The sequence below is a fragment of the Littorina saxatilis genome, linkage group LG2 (assembly GCF_037325665.1).
Source record: "Littorina saxatilis isolate snail1 linkage group LG2, US_GU_Lsax_2.0, whole genome shotgun sequence".
NCBI lineage: Eukaryota > Metazoa > Mollusca > Gastropoda > Littorinimorpha > Littorinidae > Littorina > Littorina saxatilis.
Window position 1 is genome coordinate 5,348,972 of NC_090246.1, and position 15,520 is coordinate 5,364,491.

At 44.9% G+C, this 15,520-nt stretch overlaps 1 protein-coding gene across 5 annotated transcripts in view; it reads right to left on the minus strand.

Moving 5' to 3' along the window:
* Positions 1 to 15,520, minus strand: part of LOC138958060 (PH and SEC7 domain-containing protein 1-like) — a 53,631-nt gene that overhangs the window by 17,048 nt on the left and 21,063 nt on the right. For 4 of the 5 annotated variants that reach the window (XM_070329118.1, XM_070329116.1, XM_070329115.1 and 1 more), the window contains exons 3-11: positions 13,571 to 13,791; positions 8,927 to 8,985; positions 7,939 to 8,072; positions 6,890 to 6,998; positions 6,203 to 6,284; positions 5,439 to 5,667; positions 5,001 to 5,145; positions 3,805 to 3,948; positions 2,338 to 2,561 (exon numbers count right to left, since the gene is read on the minus strand). In XM_070329118.1, the coding sequence (XP_070185219.1) occupies positions 2,338 to 2,561; positions 3,805 to 3,948; positions 5,001 to 5,145; positions 5,439 to 5,667; positions 6,203 to 6,284; positions 6,890 to 6,998; positions 7,939 to 8,072; positions 8,927 to 8,985; positions 13,571 to 13,791 (1,347 nt within the window). The remainder of the gene's footprint in view (positions 1 to 2,337; positions 2,562 to 3,804; positions 3,949 to 5,000; positions 5,146 to 5,438; positions 5,668 to 6,202; positions 6,285 to 6,889; positions 6,999 to 7,938; positions 8,073 to 8,926; positions 8,986 to 13,570; positions 13,792 to 15,520) is intronic. The other variant, XM_070329117.1, reaches the window with a different exon arrangement.

Genomic DNA, 15,520 nt, shown 5'->3' on the forward strand with positions numbered 1-15,520 from the left:
CAACACAGTCGACTATTCCGCTGGCTTGGCACCAGATGTGCCCACACCCAGCCCCACTCCAGGATAACAATACTGACCTACGGAGGACTTGCACAATTACAACCTCTTACAATTCATCACAAGACCGGGTCTCCAAGTGGCGTTTCAGAAGAGGCCAACTGATACGCTGACTCGCACAGAACAAGAGTCCAACTAACTCGCACACTGACGACAATACCACAGATTGACGAGACGCAAGAATCCACCGTCTCTCTAAGTAAAGAATACTGGACTACTGCTGTTTTCACTTCTCTTCCTTTCCGTTACTTTCAACACAATTTGAAACGAATGGTATGCGACTGGAATCAATTTGTGAGAATGAAAATGAGTGACACGGAGGCTGGATAACTTTAGTATTTATGTATGTATACAAACTATATCCCTGCAGTAAAAAGCGCTCTCTCTCTCTCTCTCTCTCTCTCTCTCTCTCTCTCTCTCTCTCACACACACACACACACACACACACACACACATCAGGACTTTCCTATCAAAACCCGCCAAAAGACCCCCCCTCCTTCCCCCTTCCGCAAATCTGGTGGACACAGCCTGGGCTGCCAGCACACCAAACATGGCAAGAAAGAACCTCAATACAGACCAATGCGTAGAGATACAGAGACACCCGGGCAGAGGGAGGGAGAGCTAGGCGGCATAAAAAAACTGAAAGCTGGTCAGTGACTGTAAAACTAAGACACAGCGTAGGATTAGCTCCTCGCCCCAGAAGCCAGCGAGACAGACCTACGGTTCTCCAACATTTTCTTCCTTCACATGTTGGTGGGCTATAGCCAGCGAGACAGACCTATGGTGATGTTGGAGCTCGAACTGAGACAACCGTAGATGCTCTATGAAGAATGACTGTGAGAAAAAAACCTCATAAAGTATGGGCTCTTAAATAAATATAAAAGAGTGAGAAAGGTGTTGGAAGTCTTGAAAACCCTCAGCAAAGCTAGTAATACTACTGCCGTTTGAAGTTTGGTAAGGCTCTGACGAGACACATGAATGAAGATCTGCTATAGCATCATGGCTGACCACCTAAGCAGAAGTGACGTACAAGTTCTGATCGCATCTCATTATGCATGCATGCTCACCGGCTCTCTCTCACACACACACACACACACTTGCACACATTCTCTCTCTCTCTTTTTTACGACAAAACGAAACAAAAATAAAATGACACAATACAACCAAAGGTGTGTGACTGTGATGAGCAAGTGTTTGTCATTAGAGAATACATGTGATCACTTATTCTGTCAGTCCTGAATTGTTCTTTGCGCTGCACACAAGGTTGTTCCTCTGATAGGAAGGCGTCTACACGCAAAACACCAGACACAAGAGGTTGATCCCTGCAGTGAGTAGCTAAGCGGAGAGATTCAAAAGACACAGGTATATACACATACAATCTTCTCGCCCAAACACAAATACAGAACCATTAGATTTAGAACCCACACAGTGGAGCCATTTTTCATGCACACCAGTCACTTGAGTCCAGTTTCAAATGAGACAACACCTAAACGTTAAAAACTCACGCTGAAAATGCAGTCTCAGCACTTTGAATGCTCAGCATAAAAAGATGGCAGTTGCGAGTATATCTGTTCACTTGCAGAGAGAGCTACCAGAGCAGATTTGAACAGAATGAAATGGCCGCTTGTCCTGATGGGATGTTTATAAATTGATCTATGTTAACCATTTCATCTTATGACAGTGGAGAGACAAAAGTCAGGTTTGCTGTGGGAAACTCGGCTCATACTTACAGTTTACAGCATAACAATCTGCAGACAAGGATGGCCGAGTAAGCACTAGACCAAAGTACAGAGGTCAAGGTCAGAGTAATTAGTGAATAGCAACCACAGGCAAATAAAGCGTACAGTTCTACTGGCGTACAGTTTAGATTCAAGCGCAAAGATATCTACAATCTTAGACCAAAGCCCCAAAGTTTGTACTTTTCTAAGGTTTCAGCGTGACGAAATCTACATGTTCAGATCGAAGCACACATATATAAATTCTTGTACACAGCAAGCATTGACCTATGTATGCCTTGAGAATGTGAACCCCAAGACACTGACATTTAACATGTAGGACAGAGAGAGCGACCTTTGGCGGCCCCACCCCCTCCCTGCAGTATTGACACCACGCGGCTGCTTGAGGGTGACCACCTGTGGAGTCCATGCAAACATACGCACGGGGGATATTATGTACAAGTCTGTGTTTTGTGCAACATGTTGAAGAGGCTGATGTCCAAGCGATCAAATGATATCATACTCTACGCGCTCAGTGTTGTAGATGGCGGCACGATAACTGTACCTATCTGACAGGCTGCGTTGCACGGGGCGACTCGACGAGGCCTTAGCGCTGGTCACTGCAGCCGGGCCCACAAACGCCCCGTGACCCGCGGCCACCGGAGACCCTTGCAGCGATGTCATTTCCTCGTCTTCACCAATGGATGTCTCCACTAGCGACGGTTCCAACTCCATGGGGGACATGACTTTGGCTTGCAGCAGGTAGACGTACGTTTTGAACCGCTTCAACTGCACACATACAACACACACAACTTTGGCTTGCAGCAGGTAGACATATGTTTTGAACCGCTTCAACTGCACACACACATAACACACAACTTTGGCTTGCAGCAGGTAGACGTATGTTTTGAACCGCTTCAACTGCACACACACATTACACACAACTTTGGCTTGCAGCAGGTAGACGTATGTTTTGAACCGCTTCAACTGCACACACACAACACACACAACTTTGGCTTGCAGCAGGTAGACGTATGTTTTGAACCGCTTCAACTGCACACACACATTACACACAACTTTGGCTTGCAGCAGGTAGACGTATGTTTTGAACCGCTTCAACTGCACACACACATAACACACAACTTTGGATTGCAGCAGGTAGATGTACGTTTTGAACCGCTTCAACTGCACACACACAACACACACAACTTTGGCTTGCAGCAGGTAGACGTACGTTTTGAACCGCTTCAACTGCACACATACAACACACACAACTTTGGCTTGCAGCAGGTAGACATATGTTTTGAACCGCTTCAACTGCACACATACAACACACACAACTTTGGCTTGCAGCAGGTAGACGTACGTTTTGAACCGCTTCAACTGCACACATACAACACACACAACTTTGGCTTGCAGCAGGTAGACATATGTTTTGAACCGCTTCAAATGCACACATACAACACACACAACTTTGGCTTGCAGCAGGTAGACGTATGTTTTGAACCGCTTCAACTGCACACACACATAACACACAACTTTGGCTTGCAGCAGGTAGACGTATGTTTTGAACCGCTTCAACTGCACACACACATGACACACAACTTTGGCTTGCAGCAGGTAGACGTATGTTTTAAACCGCTTCAACTGCACACACACATGACACACAACTTTGGCTTGCAGCAGGTAGACGTATGTTTTAAACCGCTTCAACTGCACACACACATAACACACAACTTTGGATTGCAGCAGGTAGATGTACGTTTTGAACCGCCTCAGTGAAAGACAGAAAATACACCAAGACACCTGTTTCAAACTGCCAGGGAGTTGAAAGATCTTTCAGAAAAGATGCTCAACACATGAGCATGGCGGATGTAGCTCGTGTTTCTCGTCATGGCAAAGCTAAATTTAGCTCTGTGGCCTTCTATAATAACAAGGCTTGGTCTCTCTCTCCCTCTCTTGGGCTGTAACTGAAGCACATTCACAATCACAAGACAAACAAACAAACCACCAAAGGTAGCTGAGTACTGACCTCAAACTCGAGGTAGCTTTCTTTCTCCAGGTAGGTGGAGATGGTGGTGGACTTGGACCCTTTCTCCGGCGCAGCCGCCCGGTGCAACTGTAACTCCTGTTCCAGCTCTCCGATGTGGCGACTGTGGTACCCAAGCTGCTCATGCTGAAACACGCAATTATCACATAATGTTTGCTGAAACACGCAATTATCACATCATGTTTGCTGAAACACGCAATTATCACATCATGTTTGCTGAAACACAGTCACGCTGAAACACATAATTATCCCTTTTTTTTTTTTAAACAGTATTTTATTCGTAAACAGACACATGATAATATAACAACATCATTAAGAAGGAGCACAACAAGTTTAAAACTTATGATAAGTGCTCACATAAACATGCCTGAAATTTCATGGCGGAATATGATCAATGCGACACATTTGTTGAAAAAAGAAAAAAGAAAAGAAAAAAAAGGAGAAAAACAACAAGGAAAACTTAGTTTGAATTATCACTTCATGTTTACTGAAACACACAACTGTCACATCATGTTTGCTAAAACATACAATTATCACATCATGTCAGGTAACACAACAGATATTTTGTAATTGTACCATGCTAGTGAAACACAAGTCATCCATAAAAGTCTTACGCCTCAGTTTGCCAGTATGTGTAAAATAATCTCACAGCAACAGAACTGAAGTGACAATTCTCGGCTATTTTCTACTCAGGAGCAAGAATGAAAAGTGTACAAGCGTGTTGAGTGTGGGCTGACAAGCGTGTTGAGTGTGGGCTGACAAGCGTGCTGAGTGTGGGCTGACAAGCGTGCTGAGTGTGGGCTGACAAGCGTGCTGAGTGTGGGCTGACAAGCGTGTTGAGTGTGGGCTGACAAGCGTGCTGAGTGTGGGCTGACAAGCGTGCTGAGTGTGGGCTGACAAGCGTGTTGAGTGTGGGCTGACAAGCGTGTTGAGTGTGGGCTGACAAGCGTGCTGAGTGTGGGCTGACAAGCGTGCTGAGTGTGGGCTGACAAGCGTGCTGAGTGTGGGCTGACAAGCGTGTTGAGTGTGGGCTGACAAGCGTGTTGAGTGTGGGCTGACAAGCGTGTTGAGTGTGGGCTAACAAGCGTGTTGAGTGTGGGCTGACAAGCGTGTTGAGTGTGGGCTGACAAGCGTGTTGAGTGTGGGCTGACAAGCGTGTTGAGTGTGGGCTGACTCACGATGTTGAGTTTGGTGCACGAGGAAGGCATGAGTGGTCGCTGGAACCGGGACTGAGACCCAACGCCTGACGGCAAGGGCGGAGACGAGAGGGAGGCGGCCACCAGGTTGATCATGTCGATCCACTCTTGAAGCTCTGTTGTTCCTCTGTTGATACAAAGTCAACGAACCACCCATTGAAAGTATGCCAGGCACTCAAAAAACTCATGTTTGATATTTTCTTCCTCTGTGGATACAAAGAACTTTTTAAGACCCCTAATTGAAAATTCTCTCCCATTTAAGAACCTTTTTTGTAAGACATTGTGTTCAATACCTCTGTCAATTGACTCCTAGTTTAAGACTCCATCTGTTTTAAGGCCTGATTTTCTCACATTTTTCGAGGTCTTAAAAAGGGGGTTCCATAGAAAGCAAAACAAATGGTGACGATACTAAAAACTCACCCAGTCTGAAAGAGGAACTCGGACCAGTCGGACGTCTGGAGGCGCAGAACGTGCTGTTTCTTGGTGTAGTCGCTGGCCTTGGTGGCCAGGGCGTGGTGGACGCGGATGACGTTGTTGGCGCTCTCCACGAACTGTCCCTTCTTCACCTGGTGCTCGTCCTTGTACTGGTACAGGATCAAGTCACGCAGCACCACGTACACCATGCGCCACCCTCGCTTGCCAAACGGTGCTGTAACAATGGTGTTAATATCGCTATAGAGTGTACTGGTACAGGATCAGATCTCGCAGTACCACGTACACCATGCGCCACCCTCGCTTGCCAAACGGTGCTGTAAGCGCCACCCGTGCTTGCCAAACGGTGCTGTAACATTGGTGTTTATCACTTGCTAACATTCAACATATTAGAAATAACTCTAACTGAAGTGCTGCAACAATGGCATGATGTCCAACTCAGTGTCTGATTGCTCGGTCTCTCTACTTGTACATGTGATGTTCCCCTCAATTGCCTCACAGTCTTCACATGGACAAAGCTCTCCACATGATCAAATCAAATCTTTCTCACCAAATTACACACTTCCTCTTCTTCTGCGTTCTACTTAGTTACAGACACAATTTGATCTTGCCGTTTCTTAATCAATGAAAACTAAGTTTTTCCTTGCCAAGAAGAACGTTTTGCATCTTTTTTTTTTTATACTTTGTCAGGCTGAACTAGGATAAGAACTCTTACCCCACACAGGTGAGACACTTATGTAATTTGTACTCACTTTTCCGTTTGCCAGGTTCCATGCAGGACTTGCGCATGACGTAGCCTTTCTTGTACTCCACTGTCTTGGTGGGGTCTGGCACCTGATAACACACCAATCATTTGTACTCTACAATCATTTAATGATACAAGAAACATTGTTCCTATGCTACAGTGCAAGTCTAGATCGAAATTTACCACAATTTCACCCATATTTTCCATTGGAAAAAGACTCTATGCTTGAAACTATGTTCCTACAGCCGCTCATGATTCACTGAAATTAAAGAGCGCATACACGTGACGAAGAACAAACTGACTGAAATAGACGATGTTCGAAAATATCTCTGTCAGGTTTGTACAGGTTGTGAAAGAGTGAGCACCCTTGCTTTTTGCGGGACAAATAATCGACACATGGTTCCTGAACACATGTTTAAGACACACACCCTCGCAAGTGACTGGCCTATAATGTCGCGTAGGAAAACTTTCCCATGTGATAGTATCGGCTAGTCACTAGCAAGGGGGTATGTCTCAAACAAGTGTACAAGAACCATGTGTCGATTATTTGTCCCCCAAAAAGCAAGGGTACTCACTCTTTCACAACCTGTACAAACCCGACACTTATTTCCCGAATTCCTCAATTAGGCTTTGTGCCTCCGGCAGCCGAAGAGCACATACAACCAAACAGAGTGACAAAGAACAAAGTACTTACATCGAGGAAAGGGTTGCCTCCCCCTAGCTGTATCATGGTGGTGGAGGGTTGGGCAGAACCACCCACCCCCTCCTCTGTCTGTCCATCTCCCTCACCCACACTGTCGTCCCTGACAACACACACAGACATCTCTCACTTCAAGTTGGACATCTGGGCCCAAGTGCACAACCCCAAAGTGGGGGCCACCCCAACGGGAGAGAACAAACCGCAGGTTCTGATTGGTTGAAATCACAGTTTCAACAACCAATCTAACTGGGCTTTTCGGTTTGGGAGGCAACGTTGTTGTGCCCTTCAGCCCACCTTCTTCAATTCAGTGAGTACAACGCCAGTTTTAGGTGACAGAACGTACAGTACATGTTTCTACACGGGTGAACTCACCCCAGGTAAAATCGTACTAACGGAATAACAAACACATTCTAATTGTTCTAGCCAAATAGACAAAGCCACTTCGCACAAGGGACAACTGTTTTCCTCTCACTAAACTGTCAATCACCTCCTGCACAGATCATTGACCTAGTGTAGAGCCAAGCCATCACTAGTGAATGGCCAACAGCTCGCCTCAGTGTTGCCAAGGAAAAGCAAGGACAAGTAACTCTCCTGCAACCCATAAATACTTGACAGTTATTTCTGAACATTGTCTACTGGACCGTGATATATACGTGTTTTGCAATATGTTGAGAGGTTCTAAAAACGACCTACCTTACAACTACCAATGTGTTCCAACCGATATAGTGGAATAGATGAATTCTGAAAATAGCTCTGTGAATGTATCGGTGACCGTGAGTGAATACCCTTGCGTTTCCTCCGACAAACATTGGAGGGGCCAATCACTACTGAGGGGTGTGTTGGAAACGCATGCTATGTGTTCAGGAGTGTTCATGCTCAGGAGTGTTTCCGACACACCCCTCACTAGTGATTGGCCCCTCCTATGTTTGTCAGAGAAAACGAAAGGGTATTCACTCTTCCAGAACCCATCCAAACCAGACAGTTATTTAAAAAAATCGTCTACTCCACTGTAATCTTTACTACAGCAAGCAAGCAAGACTTACACCGCCCACTCTATAGGTTCAGCCTTGATGGAGTTGTAGATGGACTTCAGCACTTCTTTGGGAAAGTTCTCACCGTCGTTTAAATCAGACAAATTTTCTACAAAGTCTGCACACGTCATCTTGCGTCCAATATTCTGAAAAAGAAGACAGAATGTTGCAGATTAATACTGTTTGACAGTGCTCGTTGAATATCCCTGGTGAGGTTAATAACACAAATTGTCATTGACCGTATCTGGTGAGTTTGAATTTGAAAACACAAATTGTGTACTCACTGGATATTGTACTCACTGGATATTGTACTCACTGGATATTGTACTCACTGGATATTGTACTCACTGGATATTGTTTTTTCTGCTTCATGTAACAGACACTAGCTGACATGACCTGATTCTATAGCGCCGCTGAGTGTGCTTCTTACATTTTAAATATTGCAACGTTTCACAGTTGTAGATTGATGATGTACGCTTTCTCTTTGTGGATGCACTATCTGTGAGAGGTGTTTTCTTTGTGTTTGGACCTAGCTATTGATGTGTACATTGTTGTTAAACAGTTGTTTGTTGTATGTTTTATCAGGGTTTGCTAGTGTGTAATAGGGTTTGTGTCCGTCTGTAGATGTTAGTTTCTTTGTTAGTCCTGTGTTGACAACTCTTCGACAAGCGCTTAGAACTGTACCCACAGAATACGCGCTATATAAGCTTCATATAAGTCCCTACACATGTTGTAATGCGCTTAGAGCCAAATATTTTTGTTTTTTGTAAGGGATAGGCGCAATATAAATACACTTTATTTATTATTATTATCATATTGATTGATTGATTGATTGATTGATCTAACAATTCTCATCATTAACTGAAATAAAATAAACGTCCTTATTCTGATCATTACAATTTACACGAGCAATTCAACTGTCTCTGCTTAACAAATCTGCAAAGTGTATCCACAATCAAATGACAATGTGCAGTGTTTTTCAGTACAGAAAATAACTCACCTGGCCATGTAGATCAGTGTTCAGCAACATTATTGCACATGTTAGAGTATGACAAGCATCTGAAACAAACCAGTATTTCTGTGTTCAACATTATTGCACATGTTAGAGCATGACAAGCATCTGAAACACAAGCATCTGAAACAAACCAGTATTTCTGTGTTCAACATTATTGCACATGTTAGAGCATGACAAGCATCTGAAACACAAAGCAAGTTGGTAACACTAAATAACTCACACTGAATGCATTCAAAACAAAGCATGCATGCATCACCCCTGAATCCTTTACTTCTCTCAATTGTCTCACAATAAAACTGACTAAAACCTAGATTATGGGAACGTACACATTAGACATACTGTATTTTTGCAGCCAACTAGACACGCCATTTACTCCAGAGTGAGCCGTGCCTTTTTCACTGCTTTTTTTCTGTACTTTTCAAATGAGAAGCACCTCTCACTCAGTGTAGCCCACAAGACCATCCCTGTAACTTGCCCTCGACAACGAAGGCCTTGTAAGTAATGTAACCCAACCCTTCAATTCCCATCCACCTACCCCTCGTCATACTTTCTCGCTTTAGTTTCTGTGTCTCCTGTCTCACGCAACATCCCATGCCCAACTCCAGCCACTCCATGCCTTGAATAGCTACGTGTAGAAAGTACCCTTCACTCCCTGTGTTGATACAACCATGAACCTCCCCCCCCCCCCCTCACACTTACAAACCGTTGACTCTAGCTAAGTGAGGAATGAAACTACCTCTCTACTTACAAACCCGTTGACTCTAGCTACAAGTGGAATCAAACTACTCTTTTACTTATGCCTATCTTACACTGTGCCGAATATCCTTGCGAATATGAACATGCTGTATTCGGCAAAAAAAGAGACGAATGGACAGGAAAAAATATTGAAAATTCGAAGCCTTACCAATCATTGCGAATACATACAAATCCATATACAAATGTCTTGCGGATGTATTACGAACGTTGCGAGTGGCCTTGCGAGTGTTGCGAGTGCTTGCAAACATTTTTACGAATAAAGCAATTATGCAATTCGCATTGTTCGTAATACTGCTCTTACACTGTGCCGAATTTCCCTTGCGAATAGAATTCACCAATAAGTCGTAATGATCGGGACATGGTCGCAAGACATTCGTAAATGTTCTTAACCATTCGCCACCATTCGTCTCTTGTTGCGAATATTTGCAACATGCTCCTAATATTCGCAAAGAATGCATATTCTTCAGTCTTCAGCGGACTGGGTGGCCGAGTGGTAACGCACTTGCGCTCGGAAGCGAGTTCGACCCTGGGTCAGGGCATTAGCAATTTTCTCCCCCCCTTTCCTAACCTAGGTGGTGGGTTCAAGTGCTAGTCTTTCGGATGAGACGAAAAACCGAGGTCCCTTCGTGTACACTACATTGGGGTGTGCACGTTAAAGATCCCACGATTGACAAAAGGGTCTTTCCTGGCAAAATTGTATAGGTATAGATAAAAATGTCCACCAAAATACCCGTGTGACTTGGAATAATAGGCCGTGAAAAGTAGGATATGCGGAAATAGCTGCGATCTGCTGGCCGATGTGAATGCGTGATGTTTTGTGTAAAAATCTATATTCACAAGGATATTCGGCACAGTGTAAGACAGGCATAACGAATGTTTGCGAATGCCTTGCGAGCCTGACGAATACATTGCGATGATTACAAATGCTCGCAAGAATATTCAGCACAGTGTGAGACGGGCATAACGAATGGTTGCGAATGCCTTGCGAGCGTTACGAATACATTGCGATGATTTCGAATGTCTTGCGAAATCTTACAAGTACGTTGCAAAAAAGTTAAGAATATGACTTCTTTGCGAATATTAGGAACATGTTGCTATGTTCAAAACAAGAGACGAATGGTGGCGAATGGCTAAGAACATTTACGAATGTCTTGCGACCATGTCCCGATCATGGATTGTGAATTATTGGAAAATTCTATTCGCAAGGGCAATTCGGCATGGCACAGTGTAAGAGTAGCTTCACAAACGGTTGAAACCCGTTGAATCTAGCTACACAAGGAATGAAACTACTCTACTTACAAACCCGTTGATTCTAGCTACAAGTGGAATGAAACTACCCATGTATTTACAGACCAGTTGACTCTAGCTACAAGTGGAATGAAACTATCCATGTATTTACAGACCAGTTGACTCTAGCTACTGAAACTACCCATGTATTTACAGATCAGTTGACTCTAGCTACAAGTGTAATGAAACTATCCATGTATTTACAGACCAGTTGACTCTAGCTACTGAAACTACCCATGTATTTACAGATCAGTTGACTCTAGCTACAAGTGGAATGAAACTACCCATGTATTTACAGACCAGTTGACTCTAGCTACAAGTGGAATGAAACTACCATGTATTTACAGACCAGTTGACTCTAGCTACAAGTGGAATGAAACTACCCATGTATTAACAGACCAGTTGACTCTAGCTACTGAAACTACCCATGTATTTACAGACCCGTTGACTCTAGCTACAAGTGGAATGAAACTACCCATGTATTTACAGACCAGTTGACTCTAGCTACAAGTGGAATGAAACTACCCCTTTACTTACAAACCCGTTGACTAGCTACAAGTGTAATGAAACTATCCATGTATTTACAGACCAGTTGACTCTAGCTACTGAAACTACCCATGTATTTACAGATCAGTTGACTCTAGCTACAAGTGGAATGAAACTACCCATGTATTTACAGACCAGTTGACTCTAGCTACAAGTGTAATGAAACTATCCATGTATTTACAGACCAGTTGACTCTAGCTACTGAAACTACCCATGTATTTACAGATCAGTTGACTCTAGCTACAAGTGGAATGAAACTACATGTACCCATGTATTTACAAACCCGTTGATTCTAGCTACAAGTGGAATGAAACTACCCATGTATTTACAGACCAGTTGACTCTAGCTACAAGTGGAATGAAACTACCCCTGTATTTACAGATCAGTTGACTCTAGCTACAAGTGGAATGAAACTACCATGTATTTACAGACCAGTTGACTCTAGCTACAAGTGGAATGAAACTACCCATGTATTTACAGACCAGTTGACTCTAGCTACAAGTGGAATGAAACTACCCATGTATTTACAGACCAGTTGACTCTAGCTACAAGTGGAATGAAACTACCCCTTTACTTACAAACCCGTTGACTAGCTACAAGTGTAATGAAACTATCCATGTATTTACAGACCAGTTGACTCTAGCTACAAGTGGAATGAAACTACCCATGTATTAACAGACCAGTTGACTCTAGCTACAAGTGGAATGAAACTACCCATGTATTTACAGACCAGTTGACTCTAGCTACAAGTGGAATGAAACTACCCATGTATTTACAAACCCGTTGACTCTAGCTACAAGTGGAATGAAACTACCCCTTTACTTACAAACCTGTTGACTCTAGCTACAAGTGGAATGAAACTACCCATGTATTTACAGACCAGTTGACTCTAGCTACAAGTGGAATGAAACTACCCATGTATTAACAGACCAGTTGACTCTAGCTACAAGTGGAATGAAACTACCCATGTATTTACAGACCAGTTGACTCTAGCTACAAGTGGAATGAAACTACCCCTTTACTTACAGATCAGTTGACTCTAGCTACAAGTGGAATGAAACTACCATGTATTTACAGACCAGTTGACTCTAGCTACAAGTGGAATGAAACTACCATGTATTTACAAACCCGTTGACTAGCTACAAGTGGAATGAAACTACCCCTCTACTTACAAACCCGTTGACTATCTTCAAGTGGAATGAAACTACCCCTCTACTTACAAACCCGTTGACTAGCTACAAGTGGAATGAAACTACCCATGTATTTACAGACCAGTTGACTCTAGCTACAAGTGGATTGAAACTACATGTACCCATGTATTTACAAACCCGTTGACTCTAGCTACAAGTGTAATGAAACTATCCATGTATTTACAGACCAGTTGACTCTAGCTACAAGTGGAATGAAACTACCCATGTATTTACAGATCAGTTGACTCTAGCTACAAGTGGAATGAAACTACCATGTATTTACAGACCAGTTGACTCTAGCTACAAGTGGAATGAAACTACCCATGTATTTACAGACCCGTTGACTCTAGCTACAAGTGGAATGAAACTACCCATGTATTTACAGACCCGTTGACTCTAGCTACAAGTGGAATGAAACTACCCATGTATTTACAGACCAGTTGACTCTAGCTACGTGTGGAATGAAAACATTGAAACTACACCTCTGCTTACAAACCAGTTGACTCTAGCTACAAGTGGAATGAAACTACCCCTCTACTTACAAACCCGTTGACTAGCTACAAGTGGAATGAAACTACCCCTCTACTTACAAACCCGTTGACTAGCTACAAGTGTAATGAAACTACCGTTCTACTTTCAAACCAGTTGACTAGCTACAAGTGGAATGAAACTAATCTACTTACAAACCCGTTGACTCAAGTTACAAGTGGAATGAAACTTCCCCTTTACTTCCCGTTGAATCTAGCTACAGAAGGAATGAAACTACTCTACTTACAAACCTGTTGACTAGCTACAAGTGGAATGAAACTACCTCTCTACTTACAAACCCGTTGACTCTAGCTACGCTCACCAGAAGCATGCACCGTGTGGAACGTACCCTCGGAATTGAAAGCCCCAGGGTTACACTCGATGAAGTGTCGAGAGAAGTGCGCCAGCACTCGCTCTCGCTCCTGCGTCTCTCCGGTCAGACAGAACTGGTGCAGGAACTTGCGCAGAGCAGCGTCCAAGCTGTCCCCACCAAAGTCAAAGTACTTGAGGTACTCATCTGCCACCAGGGTACTAAAATCATTTCTGCAAATGTCAGTGCACATCGGTGATAGACAGGACAAGCACAAACATGTTGGCTATACTCCCGATATAGCCCCATGCAAAGGTCATTTTCAGAGCACATTGATACACAGGTTTTATAAGCACAAACATATTGGCTTTACAGTGGAACCCCACTTTTAAGGCCACAATGTGAGAAAACCAGGTCTTTACAAGGAGGGAGTCTTTCAAATAAAAGGTACATTTACAGAGACTACCAAGAGAAATGTGAGAAAACCAGGTGAGAGAGGAAGTCTTAAAAGGGGGTTCCACTGTGCCACAGGTATAGCCTCCAGCAAGTCCCGTCAAGCAAGTCCCGTCAAGCAAGTCCCGTCCAGCAAGTCCCGTCCAGCAAGTCCCGTCAAGCAAGTCCCGTCCAGCAAGTCCCGTCCAGCAAGTCCCGTCAAGCAAGTCCCGTCAAGCAAGTCCCGTCCAGCAAGTCCCGTCAAGCAAGTCCCGTCAAGCAAGTCCCGTCAAGCAAGTCCCGTCAAGCAAGTCACGTCAAGCAAGTCCCGTCAAGCAAGTCCCGTCAAGCAAGTCCCGTCAAGCAAGTCCCGTCAAGCAAGTCCCGTCAAGCAAGTCCCGTCCAGCAAGTCCCGTCCAGCAAGTCCCCTCTAGCAAGTCCCGTCAAGCAAGTCCCGTCAAGCAAGTCCCGTCAAGCAAGTCCCGTCAAGCAAGTCCCGTCAAGCAAGTCCCGTCAAGCAAGTCCCGTCAAGCAAGTCCCGTCAAGCAAGTCCCGTCAAGCAAGTCCCCTCTAGCAAGTCCCCTCTAGCAAGTCCCGTCAAGCAAGTCCCGTCAAGCAAGTCCCGTCAAGCAAGTCCCGTCAAGCAAGTCCCGTCAAGCAAGTCCCGTCAAGCAAGTCCCGTCAAGCAAGTCCCGTCAAGCAAGTCCCGTCAAGCAAGTCCCGTCAAGCAAGTCCCGTCAAGCAAGTCCCGTCAAGCAAGTCCCGTCAAGCAAGTCCCGTCAAGCAAGTCCCGTCAAGCAAGTCCCGTCAAGCAAGTCCCGTCAAGCAAGTCCCGTCAAGCAAGTCCCGTCAAGCAAGTCCCGTCAAGCAAGTCCCGTCAAGCAAGTCCCGTCAAGCAAGTCCCGTCAAGCAAGTCCCGTCAAGCAAGTCCCGTCAAGCAAGTCCCGTCAAGCAAGTCCCGTCAAGCAAGTCCCGTCAAGCAAGTCCCGTCAAGCAAGTCCCGTCAAGCAAGTCCCGTCAAGCAAGTCCCGTCAAGCAAGTCACGTCAAGCAAGTCACGTCAAGCAAGTCCCGTCAAGCAAGTCCCGTCAAGCAAGTCCCGTCAAGCAAGTCCCGTCAAGCAAGTCCCGTCAAGCAAGTCCCGTCAAGCAAGTCCCGTCAAGCAAGTCCCGTCAAGCAAGTCCCGTCCAGCAAGTCCCGTCCAGCAAGTCCCGTCTAGCAAGTCCCGTCAAGCAAGTCCCGTCAAGCAAGTCCCGTCAAGCAAGTCCCGTCAAGCAAGTCCCGTCAAGCAAGTCCCGTCAAGCAAGTCCCGTCAAGCAAGTCCCGTCAAGCAAGTCCCGTCAAGCAAGTCCCGTCAAGCAAGTCCCGTCAAGCAAGTCCCGTCAAGCAAGTCCCGTCAAGCAAGTCCCCTCTAGCAAGTCCCCTCTAGCAAGTCCCCTCTAGCAAGTCCCGTCAAGCAAGTCCCGTCAAGCAAGTCCCGTCAAGCAAGTCCCGTCAAGCAAGTCCCGTCAAGCAAGTCCCGTCAAGCAAG